Source organism: Dendrobium catenatum, unplaced genomic scaffold (genome assembly GCF_001605985.2).
Source record: "Dendrobium catenatum unplaced genomic scaffold, ASM160598v2 fragScaff_scaffold_4, whole genome shotgun sequence".
Classification (NCBI taxonomy): Eukaryota; Viridiplantae; Streptophyta; class Magnoliopsida; order Asparagales; family Orchidaceae; genus Dendrobium; species Dendrobium catenatum.
The window spans coordinates 117,725-140,469 of record NW_021318466.1 but is presented as its reverse complement, the minus strand read 5'-3'; the positions used below and the strand labels follow the sequence as shown (position 1 = coordinate 140,469).

Below are 22,745 nucleotides of genomic sequence, written 5' to 3'. Positions count from 1 at the left end.
AATAATAAAAAATCACTATAAACAGTTGTATTCAATATAATCAGCATTAACTAGTAAATAATATAAATCAATCTAATAAGTAGCCATTAGAAGGATCGGTAAATTGTCATTTTTACATCAGTGATATTATGAAAATATGCATGTATTTATACTTATAATAGAATTATATAGGTCAAATCGATATAGTTATATATCATGCCCATCAGTTGAAATGAGTTGTACCTTTATTTTATCAATTTTCAATGGAGCATAAGGTTATAGATGTTAATTTTATGTTGTTTAATGTATAGTAATAAGTCATTGGTAGTATGGGAGGTTTATCAACTTTTATTAATGTTCCTATTACTGTTATGTCAAATAGTGAATTGAAGTTTTAGATGGCTAAATTTGTCAAGAATTCTGTTTTGATGCAAAATAATTGACTAATTCTGAGTGACTCCTCTTCATCTGATTGTGGTGGGGGGGGGGGGGGAGGGAAAGGGGGGGGGGGGGGGTGTGAGGAAGAGGACTTTAGTGAATGTGAGGAGGTTGTGCATGTTAAGCTTGTTGACCCTAGTCCTTCTAATGGTGGTTATAGGCATAAAAATAAAGGTAAAAAGAAATAGACTCTAGCTCTTTCATAGTTTCTTTTTGGCGGTGTTTTCTGATGGCTTGGAGGACAATGATGAGGAAACCCCCAGCTTCCCCTCACTAGCTCGGCTGGTTAGCAACCGAGGTGATTTAGATTTTTGCTTGGATTGCTTGGTACTTTGGATTTTATGGGACTCTCACCTTTGGATGGTTTGTGGCTAATTGTGAGGCTGGTGTAGGGGGCTTCGATTCCTGAGTCTGGATATTTTTTATGTTACTCTCATTGTATTGCCTAGTCTCTTGCTATATGTTTAGCCTTTTTTTTTATATGTTGCTACTGTAGCTAGGGATTGTAATCTTTTATTACTTGAATAAATGGTTATTTTGGGAAAAACAAATGTATAGTTGTATGTTAACCATAATATTATATAAATTTTATCATAAGTCTACCTTTATGAATGTCATATTATATCAATGCATAAGTATCGTATATCATATATCATGATATCGTGTGTTCTGTATTAATCTCACTAATCTTACAAGAACACTATTTAGTTGTATCTTGAATCCAATTAATGTATCAATCATTCCATTTATTTGTGATTAGTATGTCATGTTATGTCCCATCTATTCATATGCAATTATATCATGAATACATGCCATATATTATCAATAATAAACAAAGCATGACATCAGGCTCTTATGATGTTTTTCTTATATTAAGCCTTATAAGCCCTTCAGACCAAATAGGAACCAATTTCATAAATCAAATTAATTTTTTAAACAAGAATCAATCATATCAATCACATGTTAACATGTAAGTGTTATCACTCATGCCCGTCGATATATCATATAAATCAATCTCCTTATACCTTACATTATATCGTTTAACAATACACCAAGAACCTTATTTAAATAAAAACTCGTCAGCATACCAACTTGTACGAGGTTGCATGTCTCGAGCCAACCTGAATAAATAAATTATTTCCAAACATTCTTTCATACTTCAACACACATGCTGAATCATGTACATCATAATAATAATAATAATCACATTTCATGTATATATGCAGTGCAATTATCATACTGCTTAAATCTATCTAGTGTGCTTAGCAGTATGCATGTAGTATACAAATATGCATGTATTGTCAGATAAACAATAAGTTTATACATGTCATATAACCCATGTCTAGATTTAGGTACACTAATTTCTACTCATTTTATGCATACTTTTATCCTAATCATTTTATACAAATGAACATATATGTAAAATTACTCTATGAAATCTCAATATGATCATATCAACATAATCAAAATGATGATATCTACTACATATGAAAAATTGCATAGTAGAAATCACCTAAATCAGGAGATAATGCATTATTATTGAATTTGAGAGATAGAAAATCATAGAAATCAAAACTACTAAAAGAAAACATAAGATTAAAATTAACTACCACGATTATAGCCACCTACATAATTGAAAAAAAAAGGCTTGAACCCTGCCTTTTTTTCTCACCTGTCTCTCCCCTTTCTCTCCTCACCTTATCATGCATGTGAATGGGGATAAAAGATGGTGGTGGTTAGGTTTTAAGTAATATGGTCTAAGATCTTTTGTATAAAGAAATATTTTGATTATGTTAGCGCCACATTTCTTAACTAAATTATTATAAGGTTTAGGGTAAAGTGTCGTTGTACCAAATCCTAGTGTCTCCACGCTCGATTAACCAAAAAAGAGGGTATTGTTGTTGTGCTCGCTAGCACAATGTCGTAGCACTCCCAGCATGATTTTCAAGCATGCAAACATTTCAAATCAAGTATTTAACAATCTTTCAATCAATTAAAATCTAACTAGTAAACAATAAGGTCCTCTTTTCTTCTCAAATATTAGTGATACGAGTATCAATGCAAAATTTGATATATTTGGAATCATTTGAGACTTATCATTGCTGAGGTAAGGCTTTCTTGAAGATCATAATAGATTTCATGGGAGAAGAGACTATCTATTTAAAGTTGTCAAGTCCAACATTTAATGATAATGGGAGACTTTGTAAAATATATGTGATGTTGATAAAGCGTAGGCTTATATTATGTGTAGTCAATTCTTCTATTTTTGTCCCAAAAATACAACTCCTACATTGCATGTTCCTTCAAGCTTAGATGCATGTATATTTTACCTTTAGTGTATAAGCATGATTGGGATTGTGCCATAAGAATGACAAACTTATCAAATAAAGTCTTTTTGAACCAAGCTCCATATTAGTACTTAGAGATGATTGCAAAGAATTAGGTCTTTCATAAGTTGTGGGTGTAGAGTGTTACCCTAAGCCTTAACCTGTGGAGGAAGGTGCTAAGACTGAGTTGTGTTAAGGTTGCTTGACCAAAAATGTTTGACCTATCTGAGATATTGTTTGCTAGAGCATTACTAGATGAAATTAATCTGGGTGGAATAGATTGAGATAAATCCACCAAAAATATTTAACCTTTTCAAAATTATTTGTAAAGTGTTGCTTAATGACATTAACATGTATAAAAGGAGGTCAAGAAAATGCCCAAAAGATGTTTGACATATTTGAGATTGTTTGTTATAGCTTTGTTTGATGATGTTAACATCCATGAAAGAGGTCAAAAGAAATCCACTAAGAATGCCTTAGTGGATGTATGACTTATCTAAACTTGTTTATTAGAGTATTACTCAATGATGTTAAACTGTGTAGTAGAGGTTGAATCGAATCCTCCTGGGCTCAATTATACTTCGATTGGGAGGGGAAGAACAATGTGTACATACCAAATCAAAAGTAAAATTAGTCTCTCTTCAAATTGTTATTGTTTTTATAAGGTTGAGATTGTAACCTTAAATAATGAGTAGAAGTTCAACTAGAGATTATATAGGAGTTGAGATCTACTTGAAGCTTTCTTGAAAAGTTTCTAATAGTTGGTAGAAGATTGATAAAAGATGGTTGTTAACAGGATTTTTTATTTGCTTACTTACACACTATTTGGTCCTCTAAATATAAATTAATTTGCTAATGTGTAAGTCCTATTCTATGCAATTGCGCATGTCATGTCAAGGAATAAAGTGATGAGAAGAGTATCTTTATTACAATGAGAGCTTTGAAATTTTCTAAGTTTGCTTTAATAATGTCAAATGAAACTACTCTATTTATCTAGTCAAATTATTCAAAATAAGTTACACAAATTAAAAAAAAAAACTATACATGTTTAAGGTAAATCTAATATCGGTAAAATCTCTGAACTTGTGATATTTAAGAAAACATGAAGGAAGAAGAGTGGCTTTTACATATTGTAACTATGAATCAAAATATAAGTACACCTCGTCTCTGTCAAGCTCGTTTGAATATTAGTTGGATTTCCTCCTAACTACAGTTCTACTATCTCCTTAAGATCACACATACACCAATACAAGACACCAAATAAGTACATAATAACCAATCCCATACATAATAGTCTCTTACACTCACACACACACACGATTTTCCAAGGAGCCAAATTCTTTACATGAACACTAGGTACTATTTATACTTATGCAAATTGAACTAGCATCGCGGAGCTAGCTTGGCGGCGTTGCTGGATCAATGCATCAGTACACCATTCATTGAAACAGTTCATCGATATAACTATCTCTCGCAACAATGTTGGGTGATTTGGTACTGTGACACTCTGGCCTCCGGCGTTTCTTAGAAAGCTCCTCGAATTTAAGAACTCCATCAAACTTTCTTATGTCCTCCATTGCAGAGCTAAAGTTAGTTGAAATTTGAACTTGGACATGATATTCTTTTGTATAATTCAAGATTGAATTATTCCCAAAAAAATTAAAGTCCAGGTGATCATAATCTTTCACTATAGTAAAGGTGTATCTTAATGGTGGTGTTGATATCCTAAATCATAAAACTACCAAAAATTTTAAAGTCAACTGTCTTAGTTTTTTTTTTTTTAACTGTCAAAGTTAAAACCCTATAAAGGAGGAGATGTTGATGCCATAGAAGTTTTGTAAAACTAGCTCATTTTAAATAAGATTTCAGCATAATCTGGCTGAAAATTATAATTTTAACATTATTTGAAAGATAACCCGATTGATCTATTTATAACAACATAGTTTGACTAGAGAATCTTAGGGCATGTCTAATCAATATCTAAATGACCAAAAATAATTTTGAATGCTTTACCTAAGATTTGATTCAAATAAAAATTTCACTTAAAAAAAAAAAAAACTTTAAAGTTTGATTTTTTTTTTTTTTTTTTGAAGAAATGCAAATTGCATTAAAACAGGAAAAAACTATTATAAACTAGAAAGGAAAAAAAAAAGTCTAATAAGCTTCCCTTTCCTAACATAAGGAAAGGAAGCATTATTGAAAAACAAATAAAGCAAACTAAAATTGTATTTGCAATAATGAGATTATGATAATGAAAATGAGATCCACTACTACTTACTTTGAACCAATTGGGCACACCAAAATTTAAACAATCAAATAGGTTGGTTAGTATTCCAGAGTTCCCGATTAAGAAAAAATTGAAAACTAGGCAAAATATCAAATTCCATTATTCTAACTTCAAAATGCAAATAACAAACAAAGCAAATAACCTCAATCAAAAGTGGCCATATTGCCACCTCTTCTTCACTAGGAAAAGACCTATTGACATACTTTTGACATAAGAACTCAAATGCAGATTCTGAGGCCATATGAAACCACAAGCACTTCTTAACTTTATCAGCTGCAGTATCCGAAATCTCCACCTCCAAAAAACCTACCATAAGCAAGCCTTGAACTTCAAAGTACAAAACAATAAAATTCATTAGCTTTGGTGAGATGGAATCCCACTTCAAGCCATCAACAGAACATTTAGATAGTCCCAAACTTCTTTGGACAATCCAATCAACCAAACAATCATTCTTAAATGATCCACTAAGTGGCAGCCAAAATACTGCAATAACTCCGGTATTAGAAACCGAATCCTCTTGAAACATAAAATTTACTTCCTTAAAACTAGATGAAGGTATGAACCCTCCATGAACAAATAAAATCTCCATTATCTTCATAAAGGAGACAAGAACACCAACCACAAGCTTATTCATAATACCACCACATCCAACAACACAAATAACCTCCTTCCCAACCACATAGCTACCAATTCTCATGGCAACCGAAACATAACAAACCTCACAAGCAGAAATGACATTGACAAATCCTCCATCGAACTTGTTATCCAAACTCAATACATGAGTAAAACCAATAGAAAATCCAAGAACTTTCACAGCTCCATCAAAAATCTTGCCACTTGGACATTCCAAAATAAGAACAGAAGAACAAGCAATCACAACTAGGACTGCATCAGATCTTTCACCAAGATTCTTCAAGAAACCAGGCAAAGAAAAACGAAGAGCTATCTGGTTTTGAAAAGATTTCCAAACCGCATTTTGCACAGAAAAATCTTCAGACCAGAACAATCTGCATCTACACCATTTCTTGAACAAAAAGAGATCCTTCAAGAAAAACTTCAATCTAAACACCAGATCAAGGAATACATAAAACCAAAACCAATCAAAGCAACCATTACCCAAGAAAAAACAAAAATCTAAATCCAAGAGCATTCGTCAGCCACAGAAGATCAAACCACAAAAAACTATCAGAAAATCTATAAAATGAACAACTGTTGGCAACACCGAGTCGACGACGACCCTCCGCCGAAATGGCCTTGAGCGATATCTGAAAGAAAGAGATCCAAAACCTTGAAGTATCTGAACTCCAAGACCAACCGTCGGCCACACAGGGCCCATGGGCGACCTCCAAGAAAACCACCTTTGGGCTAAAAATCTGGAAGAACTTCAAAATCGCCCTCTTCGGAGTTCGTCTTTAAAGTTTGCACTTGAGTTGTATTTTGGACGTTAAGCTTTACGCTAGATTTTGATTGAATAATTGAAATGGAATAAAAGATTTATGTTCATTGACTAATATATGATGACTGAAGGTTTAAACTGAACCTGATTGAATCATCAACCATTATTGAATGATTGAATATGTAAGCTTGATTGAATCATTAGGATTTAATGATTGAGTATTGGATAATTAATTAAAGTTTAGTTATTGAATGATAATGATGTTTACTCAATAGGTGCGATGAACTTGAAAATAAATCAAGCATGTTGGCATTGGCCAAAGCTATCAACATAATACAGAAAGATTTAATTAACAAATGCTTGAAAGGAAACGATCATAAACAGGAGAATTTAGTTTGGCAATATTCGGTAGAGAAATCATCACAATCAGCTGTGGCACTGCTGCAGCACTGGTTCAATTTTTATGATTTTTTACATGTTTCCTGCACAAAAATATAAGGATAAAAAGCACAAATATCATAATATATGCAATCTAAACTTAATAATTTTGTTCTTATCATCTGCAAGGAAGATTTCCTTACATGCATGAAGTTGATGAATCAATGGATAATAGTTTAGAGGAATTATCATATATAAAGCAATGCACGTTTAATTATACAAGTGAAAATACCCTCAATCTTGAAATAGTTCTTTTGAAATGATAAAATAGTTCATGGTTAAGGGAATGCCTCTGTACAATCATGCCCAAAGCATTACCGTGAACGAACTTTTGAGGATGCAGTAAATGTTTCCCCCAACCAAAAATTGATTCCCAAATACCACGCTAAATTATTATGTACCAAAATATTCATGGTACTAACATAGTGTTTAATGACATAGTTTTGTACAAAGATCTAGCACATGCAGATAAGGGAGTAAAAGAATTATAAAAGAAATTAGAATTTTTATGTGAAAAACCTAAAAAAGAGAACAAACCACAAGGTATAGACCAATAAAAAGATCCCACAAGTATATGCATTTAATTACAATTGCAGGCCTTCCATGCGGAAAATACATTGATACAATATAAAGAAAATATTAGTTGGTTGAAATTAGAAGAATTCTTTGGCAAAAATTCAGCATAAATCCAATGGCCAAAATTGCTGGTGTTAAATGCAAATATTGATCTTATAAATAATGGCGTGTATTATAATTATTGGTAATGGGGTGATGAAGTAAAAAGGCATAAGGGAAACCATACAATAATGATTAAAAAAACATGGATAAGTAGACTGTAGTTGGGCGATATTAGTGGAAAAACAGCAGTCGAGGGTGAAGGTTTAAGGACTGTAGCTTGGCAACAAAGACCTGAGGTTTATAGTTTGGCAATGCAGGCCAGATGATTATAGTCGACTAGTGATGGAAGTCGAAAGGATTGTAGTCGGAAGACCGTGGCCAGATGACAATTATTAGTCGATGATGGTTGGAGGACCATGTTGGGAAAGCATTAATAGAAGACCATGACCAGGCAAGGCTGGTTATAGGACCGTAGTCAAGTGATAGTGATCTAAAAACTATATAAGGCAATGGTGTGAAAAGTATAAATAATGTTATATTTTATGTGTTAATTTCTTAAAAAAATGTGTTGTTTTAGTTGTGTTTGTGCAGAAAATACAGGAAATTGATAAAATTTTTAAGTATGGTACAGCATTGCAGCATTGGACACAATACTGCCACAACACCATCATTGGCACCGGCAGAGTGCCTGAATATGGAGACGGCGATGCACAATCTCTATTTGACAGCACTGCAACGTTGAAGGAGTCAGCGCCGCAAAGTCAAGCCAACTATCCTAGCACCGCAATGTCGGAGGAGTCAACGTTGCAAAGCACAATCTTTGTCTGAAAAACACTGTGATGCCAAATCCCAGTGTCGTTAAGTCAAGGGAGTGCGAATTGGATGTCGCAGCGCTCAACTATCATCAGTGTCGCGGCGCTATAGTTGTAAATGTTCAGACCATGATCTGAGAGAAAAGTGACGCGTCAATTCATTAAATAGAGAATCCATGTCAGCAAGCTCCTCAACGGAGGATACCTTCAGTGCTGCAGCGTTAAATCATTTTATGGGCGCCGCAGCGTAAGTGTCTTGAGAGTTATGACGCCAAAATCATTTTCCTGTATTTTTCTATAAATAGTCTGTATATAATGTTAGTAGGGGAGTTTAGTCACTTGTTTACTTTTAGCCTTTATAGTGCTTCTTTGATTTTATTCTTAGGAGTGACAACTATGAAAATTCAAATAATTGCTAGATACATTCCATTAGAGTGTTTGGCTTGTGTTAGTGAACGTAATTATGTAAATTCAAGAAAGAGTGTAGATGAGATTATTAAGCCACCAGGTGATATCTTTTCCTCTATCCGTTCTTTCTTTTGTGCATTTAATGAAAATGAATATGCTTCATTTATTCTTCATTTCTGTCTAAATTCTCTAATTTTGGATTGATTATATAAATAAAATATGAAGTACTAATGAATTCTCTTCATCAATAATTTTATAATATTTTTAATATATCAGGCCTTCATTTAATGCACATAATAGTCATATGTGTAGTTAATATCATGTGTAATGTGAAACCTAAGAATAAGCAAGCAGACCAAACTAAGTATGTTGGATTTGTATGATGCAAGCATAGGCATAATATTTGTCATGTATCAAATTTATAGAGATGAATTATTATAAGGGTGTTTAACAATACACGCTTTACTCACTCTTCTAAGATTTTCATAGGGTGGCAGACTATGGAAGTTTAGAGTGGTACTGAGGTTGGAAAAGTTTAATCTATCATTTGTCTCTTCACACTTATACGAGCGATTCATGATGCATATGCTCTGAATAGCATCAATATAAAAGAGAATCATTAGAAAACATATTATATTTAGATTCTACCAATCCAAAATAATTTATCCCAATAGTGTTTCATTTATTTATTTTTTTATTTTAAATTAAGTGATTGGATCTTTACCAAAATTTATTTTTATTGAGTAAGATAATTATTGTAGTTGAAGTAGACAGTACTAGTGTTTGTAGTGTTTGCAAGTAAACATTCTTTCTCGTGGGATCAATACTCTATTACTATATTACTTGATTCGGACGTATACATGTATATATTAAGTGGTATTTTTATAATTTAATATAAAAAAAAAAAAATCTAAGCATTGTTGATAAAGCACTAAATTATTTCAAGATTATTTAGATTACTCCACAACCCCCATCACGTTGGTCGAAGGATCCTAGCCAGTAGATGACGAAGGTCAAAATGATCATAGTTGGCATGCAAAGGGGGTCAAAGGACCATAATCTAACAATGGTAGTTAACAGACGATGGTGGTTATAGGATCTATTCGGGTGACAGTTGTTCGAGGACTAAAGTCAATAGATGACGCAAGTCAAAATGATCGTAGTCATGCGATAGTAATCGAAAGAACCATAATCAGTGTGTGATGGATCTTAGATGATCGGAGTTGATGATGGTGGTCAAAAGAACATAATCAGGCGACGGTAATTAGATGAACTGATGTTGGTAAGCAAAAGATATTGAAGGATTGTAGTCGATAATGATGGTCAGAGAACTGTAGTAAAGAGACAGTAATGTGAGTATAGCACTCGACAGGTGATGGAAATCAAAGGAACCATAACAAATGTACAAAATAGGTCGAAAGGATCATAATCAGGTGATGATTGTCCGAGAACCGTAGCCAGGCGATGGTGGTCGGAAGGACCTTAATTGGTGAACTACAATAGTTCGAGGATGGTAGTCAATAGGCAACAGTTATCTAACAATCTTAGTCGGCAGTCAAAAGAGGTCGATGGCAAGATCAACTCATAGTGCCCGGGTGATGCCCTAGGATCCTAATTAAAGCCTCAGAACTCTCATGAATCTCAAGCAAAAGTTCAGTCTCTAGCTCCAAGCTCCCTACGACAAATATAGAGAGTGGAGGTCTCATTATAAATTTCTATGAGTGGCATGCTCGTAAATATGAAGAAAATCTGAAACACTCTATCGAATAATACATATTGATTCCATCAATTATAAAACATTCGCTCAGCATTTAATGTCATAATGATGTTAAAATTAAAGGATCTTGGGATTGTTAGATGCTCAACTTGGCAATAAGTATGTCAAATTTGGAGATCATTTCATAATAAAATTAATGTTATGAAATTTTCAATTACACTTCTAAACACTGACTTGTGCCCATTTAGGCTTAGATTTGACTATTTTTCGTGCATTGAGATAGTCGCGTCGAGACCTTTTGTTTGACTATAAATTTGCTAAAATGGGAATTTGAATCCGCCTAAGCTTAATTTATAAAATTTCAATGCAAATATGCCTCGATATTTGTACCAGATCAAAATATTTTTTTAATGACATATCAATACTTTTTTAAAACGCATCAGCATCTTTCTGCTGAAACTAAAAGAAAATTTTTATCCTATCAAAAATTGTGAAGTAATCTTGGCAAAACAGTGTAATCATTGCTTCGGTTCCACAGTGCAACATCTATAAGGTCACTTCACTGCCCAACTTTGCCACAGTACCTTTTGTTGCATGGGAGAGGATGATGAAGCATCCTCAATCTTAGTTATCCCTCAAATAGAATGAAGGTGAATCTTTGAGAGACTATCTTAATCATTAACTAGTATAATAAGGTGGCACACAGTGTTACATGCGGCAACAAAAATATGAGAATGGTTGTATAACTCCAACTGATAAGATGATATTGAACAAATTAAAATAACTTTATCATTTAGAAGTCATGTCATTATCTAATATGATCCGTCATGGAATTCCAAAGCAATGGACAATATGATCACTGAAGAACTTAAGCACCTTCATCTGCTTTGAGTTCTCTAAGTGGTTGTAAGCCAAAGGCATACACCAATAGTGGTGAATTTGAATGTGCGTAGACATTTTATAATTTGTTTTGAGATCCTTTTTCACTAAAAATCAAACAAGATATAATAAATACGCAAAAAAAGAATATTTAATCAATCAAACTAAACAGAACTCAACAATGTACAATACTATGAGTATTTGATGTCTACATGATAAGCAATCTACACAACCAAGGTATTGCTAGTATATATTAATTATAATTTTACATCTATTTCAAAGAGTAAATTCATATTACAGAACATATCAAGAAGAAGAACAGATACGAAAAAAACTGTTAGAATTTGTTTGCGTTCAATTTGGAGAACTTTAAACATTGCATCCTCAAATTGTCAGATTCAGAGCTCAAAGTTAGCAGCATAAGGACTAAATGAAATTATGACCAACCCCATACTAACAGAAGGTAAATGAATAAAAGTTTCTTTAAAAATTATAACTCTTCATGCTGTTCTCCTTATATAAATCATATTGCTAGAAAAAGTACCTATTTTGTCTTGCCAACATCCCATACCATATTTTTGTTGCCCAAACAGTCACAAAGTTTCAGCTGCTGGTACACTCAAGTATAGCTTTCTCATTGAGTTCCTTTGCATATCTCCACAAATAATTCAAACCAACAAGTAATTCTGTTATTGCAGCTTCAGTCTTTCCCTGATTTGCATAGTAGAGAGTTTGTAGCAAAAGAACATTGGTGCTAGAAACCAAATGGTGCTGCTCAAAGTTCCTATCAGATTGCCATTTTATCATGTTATGGGCAAGAGGCGATAGCCAATCCAATATCTTGCCTATTGCATCAGTCCAATCTGCTGCAAGATCTGGATCATAAACAGATAAAGATAAATTCATTGCATAAGACTTCAGCCTGATTCTCAGTGCCATCCTTATACTCCTAGGAAGCATACCGTACAAATCATCTCTGGCATCATTACCTATTAAATGCGGTGAAGCAGCAAACTTTTCAATCACAATGATTACATTGGCATAATGCAGAGATAAAGCGGCAGAACCAAGGGTTGATGGAGGAGCTTTCAGCAACTTCTGCCAAGATTTAAAGATATATGGAGGTAAATCTGCATCGAAAATGTTCATTGGATGCTCAGACTCAGCACTTTCAGTTCCATCTCCTGAACTCCTTTTTAGCTTAGTGATATCTCCATCATGAACAGGGGAGTTGTTACCTTCTCCTACAATGCATCCCTTGAAGGATTTGCTAGAGACCGGCCACTTAATTCTAGTAGGACTCCTGAGCAAAGTTCCTCTCCGCCGACCATTGGCAACTCCATTATCCAGAGCAATGTGACCAGATATCTTGATTGGATCAGAGGCAAACCTGTGAAGTGCTCCACCATTAGAGAATTGTATGGAAGACTGGATAACGCCACTGACAGAGTTACTGCGAGAGAGGTGGTTCATAGTTTTTGAGAAAGTATCAGTATCCTTCTGCTGAAAGCCAAAGACAAGTTTTATCCTATCCACAATTGTGAAGAGTGATCTCGCCAAAAGACGGACAGTGTAATCGTAGGTTCTGTTCCACACTGAGGCCTCTCTCAGGCACTTCACTGCCTGCCTTTGCCACACTACTTTTTGCTTGAAATCCAAAAAACTGTTACCCTGACGACTTATCTCCGCATTCATCTCCATCCTTCTCAGCCCCTGCTCCAGCTCCGCCAGAATCTCAAGCTCCTGGTACAAATTAGCCCCAGCAGCAACAAACTTCTCCAATTTTCTAACCTCGCGCTCCATCTTCTTCCCGGAATACAAAAGACCATACAGATCAGAGTCATTCATGATCAGATCAGCGAAGACATGATCGAAACGCTGTAGCACTGGATCGGAACAGCGCTTACATAACCGGGTCACGGAATGCGCAAGGGAATCAACAGAGTCCATGGTCTCAGCCAGAGCTAACCCAAGGAGGAAGTTATCGTCATTGGAAACTAGCTTCCTCACTCCTTCAAGGCGCAGAACCTCATCTCTGAGTCTGGCGATCTGCTCTTGGCTGAGTGAGCGCCAGAGATTAACGGCTTTTGACATATAGCTCGCCACTTCAAATGTGAGCACACCGATAGTCGATCTCTCATCTACTGTCACCCCCTTCTTCCTTCTCATCTCCCTCATTAGCCCTAGCCACGATTCCCCACTCAGCATCCTCATGATTCGAAATCCCAAGATCCCACTAGATCAAAATGCGCCGAAAACACTAGATCTCTCTCATCGGCGGCAGCGGTGGCATCAAATTCAGAAGCGACTGAGGAACCAAAGCTGGAAGCCTGGAAACGAGAGCGAGAAAGCTTCAGATGGACAAGACTGAGCTCCAAACTGGAACCAGTGAGAATGATGCTACCTGGAGGCCGCCGCTGCGAACGACTGTTACGCGGCAGTTAGCAGAAGTGAGGTATGCTTGTGTAGCTTTGTACACTGACAGAGTAGAGAGAGAGAGCGCGAAATGAAGGTGACAGTAGAGAGAGAGAGAGAGCGAATGCTGCTGATAGTACTAGAGAAAGAAAAAGCAGCATGGCGGTGTGCGGTGAGGAGTACTGCGGTGATGGATATTAATAGTATTAGCAGCGGAGCTGCCTCCCAACCGGTTCATTCATTATAATAAAAAAAAATTACTAATTAATTATTTAGATTTTTTAATAAAAATTAGGCATACCATTAACAAAATTGGTGATTAAAAGTAAAATTAGATGAAAAAAGAAAAACTAAAAAAGGACTTCAGCTCAAGAAGAATTAGCTCAAAAAGCAAAAAAAAAACTTCTATCAAGAAGATAAAGAAAGCAAAAACTTTTGCTATGAAATGAATAATATTTAAAAGATAATAAAAATTGCAAATAATCCATATCAAGGACTCAAATTTGAATGATTTGGGTTCATCTCGGAAAAAAGGACTATCACAAAATCCACTAGTTGCTCGAAGAACTTTCAAAGGGATGGGTCTGAAATAAGGGTGATCATCAACGACCTTGGCTTGCCAGAAACCTTTCAGACCAAAAAAGCACCAACATGAAAGCAGCAACAGCGGATCCTGAAGATTGAGCTACAAAGAGATGCAACCAGAGTCACAAGCCACAATAAAGATACAGCAAGACCATGGAAATTCCCAACAAGCATCTCCACTTTTCTACATTAAAATTAAAAAAAAATTAACTTTCTTGATTTTGTCACAGATAGATGAAGAGCTAATAGCACAATTCCCAAATCTTCTTTCATTCATCTCTCTCCAAAGAAAAGAAACAATACAACAAGTGATAAGCAAGTAATAATTATTAACTTCATCCATATTATATAAATTTTCAAGAATCCATTCAAAAAATAGAGGCAAGAAGGATTTTAGAAGAAGAATTTTTTGTCCCAGGAATTGGCTCAGATAAAATAAAAATGAGCAATTGCATTCAAATAAGAGATGCATAGGATTTTCGAGTGAAGAATGACATAAATTACAACAAGATTCAACCTGAATGTTCTTTTTTAGAAGTGCATCAATAATTTGAAGCCCAACAGTCAAAGACAACCAACAATAAACAGAAAAACACAAGGCATTGTTCTTGTGCCAGAAAAACTAATGCCTAGAAAAAGAGACTCCATTCCAAAATTTATTTAGAAAAATTTTGAAACACCCAACATCATTTTGCTCCCAAACTAGATACTAAGAAGGATGATTATGAATCATGATACCATTGATACAATTAGCAAGAGAACAATGAGCACTAGCAGGAAGGCTTCATGTAGAGCCATTGATTAATACATCCAGATAGGCATTATTTGGCCAAAAATCCAAAAGAATATTGGAGAAGGGCATATCAGAAATCCTTACACCATCATGCTTGTGATCCCATTTAAGATAAATGGAAAATTTCAGGGAAATCACGAAGTGAAATTTGTCTCTAACTTTACAAGCAGTAACATAGATAATTTTCCAAAAGGTAGAAGAATTTGGGGGCGACATCCAATGTGATAAATATATATGGGATAACTAGTTTGTAAGAGGGTTGGATTTGTTTTATAAAATCAGCTAATGAGAGAAGCTAAAGACAAATTGAGAAACATGAAGGGAAGGGATGCCAAGACCATCCAAAGTTTTGGGTTTGCAGACATTGCCCTAAGAGATAAGGTGGAGTTTCCTAGAGGTAGCAGGATCACAAAAAAAAAAAGGAACTTAGAGCAGACTCTTCCAATATGTTTGAAAATAGTTTTAGGTAATATAGTGCCACAAATCCAATATGCAATAATGTTCCAAATAGAAAATCTTAAGAACTACAATCTAAAAAAAAAAGGAACTTAGAGCAGACTCTTCCAATATGTTTGAAAATAGTTTTAGGTAATATAGTGCCACAAATCCAATATGCAATAATGTTCCAAATAGAAAAAATTGATCTTGGAGTTCTCAAGACATTACTATTGTGAAACATGCATGGGTTTTTACTAATGTTGTCATGGAGTATGTCGGGCTCTTGGTGTTATTACAAAGAGGATTAGGGTGCTTATCAAGGTTTAAAATTGCGTAAATAAGCCTCGAGGCTGTGTGACGCATAAGCCTCATGGACGAAGAATTGCATAACTGCGAATTTCAGTATTATAGCAGATAAATAATAGTAAGAGTTTATGATACAATAAAAACATCTAATTGAGAAGTGAACTTAGTGGAAAATAATAAAATAGATGCAATATATGCATCTTATAGCATAATTCAAAGTACAAAACTACAAATTGAAGTCTATCAAAACTCCCAAAGTATAAATAAGAAAGAACATCTAAAATTCAATCATGTCCCATCATTAAATAGGTCTTCAGTGGAGGCATCTTCATCTCCAATTGTATCTATGAATGTCAAATCTTCATCATCTTCAATATTACCCATTTTTCTCTTCCCTGTTCAATAAGAATGATTTTTTTTAGGAGCCTTTTGCATTAAAAAAAAACCTATTACAAACTACTAAGTGATAGAAAAACTATCACAATCCTCTTTTAACAAAGAAAGAAAAGGAGGAAACTTATTAAAACTTAGATCATCCAAAAAAAATCACCAAGTAAAGCAAAGTTAGCACAAAAATCGGCTAACTTATTACATTTTCTATGAGAAAAATGAAATAAAAAATTCTCAAAATCTTTCAAAAAAGATAAGTCTTCCGCCATGTCATTATCCATTTTTCCAAATGCTTTATCAACCGAACCTTGCAGATACTTGACAACATTGTAATTGTCTCCCTCAATTATAATCCCTTTGACTTCCATCATCCATTCTTGTAGTATCATTTTCAAAGATCGAAAAGCCAAAAGCTTTGATGGTTTGGTCACATAAAAAGGCGGCCTTCCGACGACCCAGTTAGGAGAGTAGAGGTATTAGATTTGACTTGTGTTAAGAAAGGTAGGGGTAGACCTAAAAAGACTTGGTTAGAAAATATTAGGAATGACCTTTCTTTATTAGATTTAAACGAGAATTTGGCTTTTAATAGGACACAATGGAGAAAAAGGATTCATGTAGCCGACCCCACGTAGTGGGATAAAGGCTTGATGTTGTTGTTGTTGTATCATCTCCCACCTAAATGCACATATTTATGGGAAATATTTATTTCCGGCTAGAAGGCTTGTTAGCGGCGACATAAGCGGCGGAGTGCACGGTATGGGACCCTCGCCATATCTACTTGCGAGTTGGGCAGGCAGCTGCTGCCGTTGAAAACTGCATGCTTATATATATATATATATATATATATATATATATAAGTCAGATGATCACTGGATTAAATCATTTAATAAAAATTTTCCTTGAGAAAATGATACTCGATTCAATTATATTTTAGGAACTTATCTAAGGAGTACAGCATTTGGAATTTCTTTCGAAGGAAATGATATTATAAAATTTATTAAATAGAAAATGTTTAGAGCCAACTCTTAGCTCAAAAGAAATCTTCAAGATTTTTAGTTAAATAATGTTTGATGATTTAATATCATATCATTCAAAAAAAAAAAAAAAAAAAAAAAAAAAGAGAAGAAGTTAGCCTTTAGCTAGAACATTGTAATAATCAGGGGCGAAACTATGAAATGTCCATTGCCCCCCTGAAAAGAATTAAAAAATCTTTAAGATATATATTATCAGCTTAAAAAAATTAACAAAGCTTTAAAAGAAGGATTGTGAGGTAATTTATCCCTCCTCATTTTATTTCTTTGCCCAAACCAACCCTTTTCATGCCCTTGGTAAATCGCGAGCAACATTTTGTTTGTTCGCTTTTCAATCTGATGCTCTCTACCGTTGCATTGTCTGAAGCTCGTAGGTTGAAGGTCCAAGGTCAAAGACCAAAACCCAATATTCTTCTTACCTTATATTCTTCCAATCCAATTAACCTCCTTTGTTTCTTTCATTCTTTTTTTTTTTTTTTCCCTTGCTTGAATTGGGATGAATCCCGATGTTAAGTTGTAATTTTTAGTTTTTTATTCATCTTACTGCAGATTAAGAGGAGTGATGTAACATTTTATTTGATGATTTTAGCATGTTATCTAATTTTTTGTTCTTACTGCAATTTGGAAGTGGGTTTCGTAATAATTCGTTTGATTTGAAAACAATAGTGAATAGTTACCTGTGACTTAGATATTTGGTTAACAGTGGACTTAGCTCTTTTGTTTCTAAGAGCTAATTTTCTTAAAAAAAATTGGTGAAAAGTTAGGTTAAGATATGCTCTAAATTTTTTTTAATATGTAATATATAAATAATGGTGGATTTGCATGACTAGAATAGATAAAAGCATATAATTATATTATATCAAAAAATTATATCTGATTGAATCATAATATTCATATAGCTGTTTTCATTACTATAGTAATTAAATTATTTTAATCTATTTTTTTATTAATGGGTCATTCTTCATTGAAAAAGGTTGCAATGCAACATTATCAGAAAATGTAAAGTTTGTAATTTTTTTACTTCACATATATAATGTAATATCAAAATTTATTTTGAGTTTTGTTTTGAATATGTTTTTAGTTTTTAATACGTTTGCCCTCCCATATAATCATATTATATATAAAAAAAACTATTTAATTGAATCATAATATTCATATAGTTGTTTTCATTAATACAATAATTAAATGATTTTAATCTTTGTTTTATAGGTCATCCTTCGTTAAAAAAATTACAATGCAACATTATCAGAAATTGCAATATTTTTAATTTTTTTACTTCACACATATAATGCAATATCAAAATTTATTTTGAATTTTGTTTTGAATATATTTTAAGTTTTTTAATACTATTTAAATAGAAGAAAAAAAGTAACCGTCAAATCACAAATGATGATCTCACGTTCCTAATTATCTTTTATGCTAAAAAAAGTATTCTTAATTAAATTATTTTATGAATATATTATATCTTGGAAATCTACTTTAGGGATTGCCAAACTAATTAGATATATATTTCATAATAAAATGATGTCTAATTTTAATATATTTGATCCACAATTATTGAATTTGATTCTTCATTAAATTGTTAGTGATGATACTATCACGCTTAACTAAAATGTATTTTAGCATTATTTCATAATATTATAATTATTAATTTAGCCATAGAATTTGAGCAAATTGACTACATGCATTATGTATTTAAGTTTCATATTAAATAAATTAAAAGAATGTAATTCCCTAATCACAAGTGATGATCTCTAAAACTAATATGTGTATGAGAGTTGCTCTTTTGATCAGCCTTAGAATTAGCATAATCAAGGTCAAAATAAGCAACTAGAGGAGAAGATATTGAATACATGGGAAACCATTAACATAGCCTATTTCTTTATCAAGTGTCAAAACATATTATTTATTTTTGTTGAATGAGAATCTTTATCATTAGGTTGAAATTGAACACCAATGCATTAAAAAACCATGGTATATATTAGGCAAAATAATAGTAAGGTATATGAATAAATCTAGCACTCCTATAAAATTTATGATTAATTGATTTTCCTATCTTGAACTCATTTTACACTTGGGTGGCTTGGCCTAAATGTAGCACTTAGTTTTTTTTCTAGCCTAGCAAACATTTCAAGCTAACCTAAAATAAGAAGCATTTAGGCTAAATACCTTATGCTATCTTAGTAAAGTATGATTTGTGGGATTTCATGCGCTTAATATAATGAATTCTAATGCATTTATTTTTAACATAATTAAATCCAATAAAGCCTAATTCACCAGCATGTTCAAATTGGCCTAACCTTTCAACATCATAAACACAACTCATTAGGTTAGTCTTTGAAAAACTTCATGTGCCCCATTATCCTAATTGGTCAAACTAACCATACTATGTAATATAATTAAATTAGTTGAGCTTATTATAACCTACACCTATTTGATTGATAGTTCATCAAATCAAAGATTGAATTCAAGAAGAAAGATAAAAAAAAAAAAATTAAATATTATTACTATCAGAAGGGAACATATAGCAAGAAAAAGAACAGAGACATAGTATATGTAACAACCAAAAATGTAAAATTTTTTTAATGAAAAATTAAATTTTTGGTTGAACTAGTGCGATTCGGCGGTATGCTTAGTAGAGCTGCAAAGCTAGGTTTGAGATCATATTGATGTCAGAAACTGCATGCCACAGTGGAATTGAAGCCTCTATTTTAGAGTAATTATGTATTCACTCTACAACAATATGGTGCTAGGTTGAAGTGTTATGATGCTAAGCTAATAACAGTGTTGTGATATATTTTTTAATCTAAACCTAGAACTAAAAGCCTCCTGCGCCGTCACCTCTCCTTATTCTCTTGGCTTGCCAAGGAAGGAAGAGAGGAAAAGGGATATTAAGAGGCAAGAGGGAGGAGAGAGAAAGCTGGATTTGATCATTTTCATCAACTAATTCTATTATGAAAAGTTTTTTTATCATTGTAAGTATCTTGAAGATCATTTTGACTTACAATAATTTTGAGTTTGATGAATTTAATATCTCCTAATCAATAAAAATACATTTTTTTTTCTAATTTATCACATTTTTATCGTGTTACTTTTTGTATATGATAGAGATGCATTTTATAAATTTTTAATTTTAATATTATTTAATTTTAAAGATTAAAATGAAAGTTTTGATTTTCTGAAGCTATTGATTATTATACATATTTTTCTAAATTTTATACATTTAAACATTTCATATTGTATTCATGTATTAAAAATGTTGATGCAAATGATTTAAAATAGATAAAGTATTTATATGTAAGCAAGGATAGGTGGTTGTTAAAATATAATATCTTACACATGAGGGTGATCAAATGGGCTTTTCTTTAGAAATAGTTTATGGTATTATCCAGATTGTAGCCTATAACTGATGACCAATTCACGAACGAGCAAAGGGTAACGACTCTTAATGATTTATTAAAAGTCGCATGTAATAATAATGATAAAGATAATGGTATTAAAAATGACAATGATACAATAAATATAGAAAAAAAAAGGATTCAAAATACTACATTAAAGTTAGATGTCTTATATTACTAAATTATATAATGATGCAATTTGTACATTGATAACATTGATAACATTTATAACATTGATAATTAGAGAAGTGTGTGCATTACATGTATTAATTTTATATAATCGATAATTGATTAGATGGGTAAGACTTATGACATTGACTCCTATGTGTTCAGGCTACAATACTGATTTATTGATTTTTTATGTATCTATATTTTTTCAACCATTGTTGATTTCTCACATTTTGTCATTGATTATATTAAATAGTACTAATATAGAACCTTATTGATTCCATTGATTGAGAGGAACATGCATATTGATTTCTTAGATCTAGTATTAAAGGCTTTAAAGAGTTTTGAGTTTCTACTAGATTTTGTAAGCTCGTTATCTGATTTTATTAATTTTAGGTCACATAAGGGATAAGACCATATGAAGTGAGATTGATTAAGATTTTTATGTTTTTTTTTTTCTATATTTTCTCTTATTCTTTTATAGTCATGAACTATTGATATATTGATTGTTAGTGATCTCTTAGCTATTGTTCATGTAATTTTAATAAATGAATATAGTGAAATGTTTTCTTGTGTATAATATTTAATGGCGTTTGCAAGATAGATTGATTTTTACTGATAATTTATAGAATATCTAGTACATAATTAAAAAGATAAAACAAACAATCATTTCAATTTAGATCTTGGGGGTTGTCAAAATATATGATTCATTCAATATTTAAAGGAAAGTTAACATAATATAAGGTATGGACCAAGTAAGAACCTGCCTCTATAAAATTTTGTGGCTTTTCTCAGCTCATGTTGGGAATCCTGAGTATGCAAACGACTGCCCTCCAAAGCTTGAGTTTAGAGGTGCCTGATATCTTGATGCATGGTTACAGGTTTACCAAGTATCAATTAGGGGTGTAAGTGAGCCGAGCCGGCTCGAGCTCAACTTTTTTTTTTTAGTTAAAACCCACCTACTGGCTTACGCGTTAATATAGGGAAAAAGTTACAAAGTCCTTAAAGGGATCTCTAGCTCGCTACTGCTCCAAGGAGCTACAAACAAAATAAAAAATAAACCTAAGAGCCGGAGTTCCCTACTAATCAAAATTATAATAAAATCTAGTAACATTCTAAGAAACAAAAAATAAAGGGAGATAGATATTACTTTTAGCAAAGCCCTTCGATCATCACGCGTATCCTTCCCAAAACGAGCGCGAAGCTCCAAAAACCTGAAAAACAGGCCTGCATGGATACTAGAGCAGAAATTAAATAAACGGAAAGAGCAAAGATAAGGAGAACAGCCCATTAAAATGCTTCCAGGATTAAATAAGTTCCAGAAGATAATGAACTCAAAAACAACATAATCAAAATGATACCTGTTACCATAAGAAGAAACCAACAAAGACGAGAAAATGAAGGCAAAAAAGGGAGTAAAAAGTAAAATTCTCCAACACCAGATGCTGCACGAAAGAACAACTTGCAGCCCCAATAAAACCACCAGAAAAATAATAGAAAGAATAACCGCCACCACCAACACAAGCTGCACAGCCAGCAGCGAAAACCCCATCCAGAAAAGCCCCAGACCAAAAACCTCAGCTTTTCAAAAAACCCAATTCTTACATAAAATATCAACCCAGAAATCCTGCAGCCAGGCCCCCCTTAAAACCAAAAAGCTCCAACCGAGCAAACCCAACCTCCTAGAGTGATAACAGCATTCAACTTAGAAGAAATCACCACCCCAGTAATAACACACCTCCCTCTCCACCAGAAACCAAAAAAATCGGGCATCAGAAAACAGCAGCCAACAGAGCAAAAACAAAGCTCCAGCAAAAAAGCAATCCAAAAACAACCTAACCAGCCAAAGAAACCAACAACCCCGCAAACAGAACACCGAAAACACTCAATAAATAACATAGGGAACCTCCCTCTCTTCAAGA

The 22,745-nt window shown here is 33.2% G+C and overlaps 1 protein-coding gene across 5 annotated transcripts; it reads right to left on the bottom strand.

Annotated features, from left to right (window-relative positions):
- Positions 1–4,051: 4,051 nt before the first annotated feature.
- On the bottom strand, positions 4,052–13,908 carry LOC110095294. Of its 5 annotated transcripts, none has more exons than XR_003700964.1 (2): positions 11,844–13,908; positions 4,052–4,307 (listed from the first exon to the last, which is right to left on the bottom strand). XR_003700964.1 is itself a non-coding variant. In XM_028695428.1 (2 exons), exons 1-2 carry the CDS (start codon positions 13,511–13,513, stop codon positions 11,903–11,905), a joined length of 1,497 nt encoding a protein of 498 aa, XP_028551261.1. In that variant the 5' UTR covers positions 13,514–13,908; the 3' UTR covers positions 11,525–11,902. The 5 variants fall into 5 exon arrangements, 2 of the variants coding, with proteins under 2 accessions (XP_028551261.1, XP_028551248.1); XR_003700962.1 differs by lacking the exon at positions 4,052–4,307 and adding an exon at positions 5,540–6,461; XR_003700956.1 differs by lacking the exon at positions 4,052–4,307 and adding an exon at positions 6,714–6,909.
- Positions 13,909–22,745: the final 8,837 nt, after the last annotated feature.

Coding starts and splice junctions, on each gene's coding strand:
- LOC110095294 (XM_028695415.1), bottom strand. CDS start 13,513: ATGAGGATGCTGAGTGGGGAATCGTGGCTAGGGCTAATGAGGGAGATG.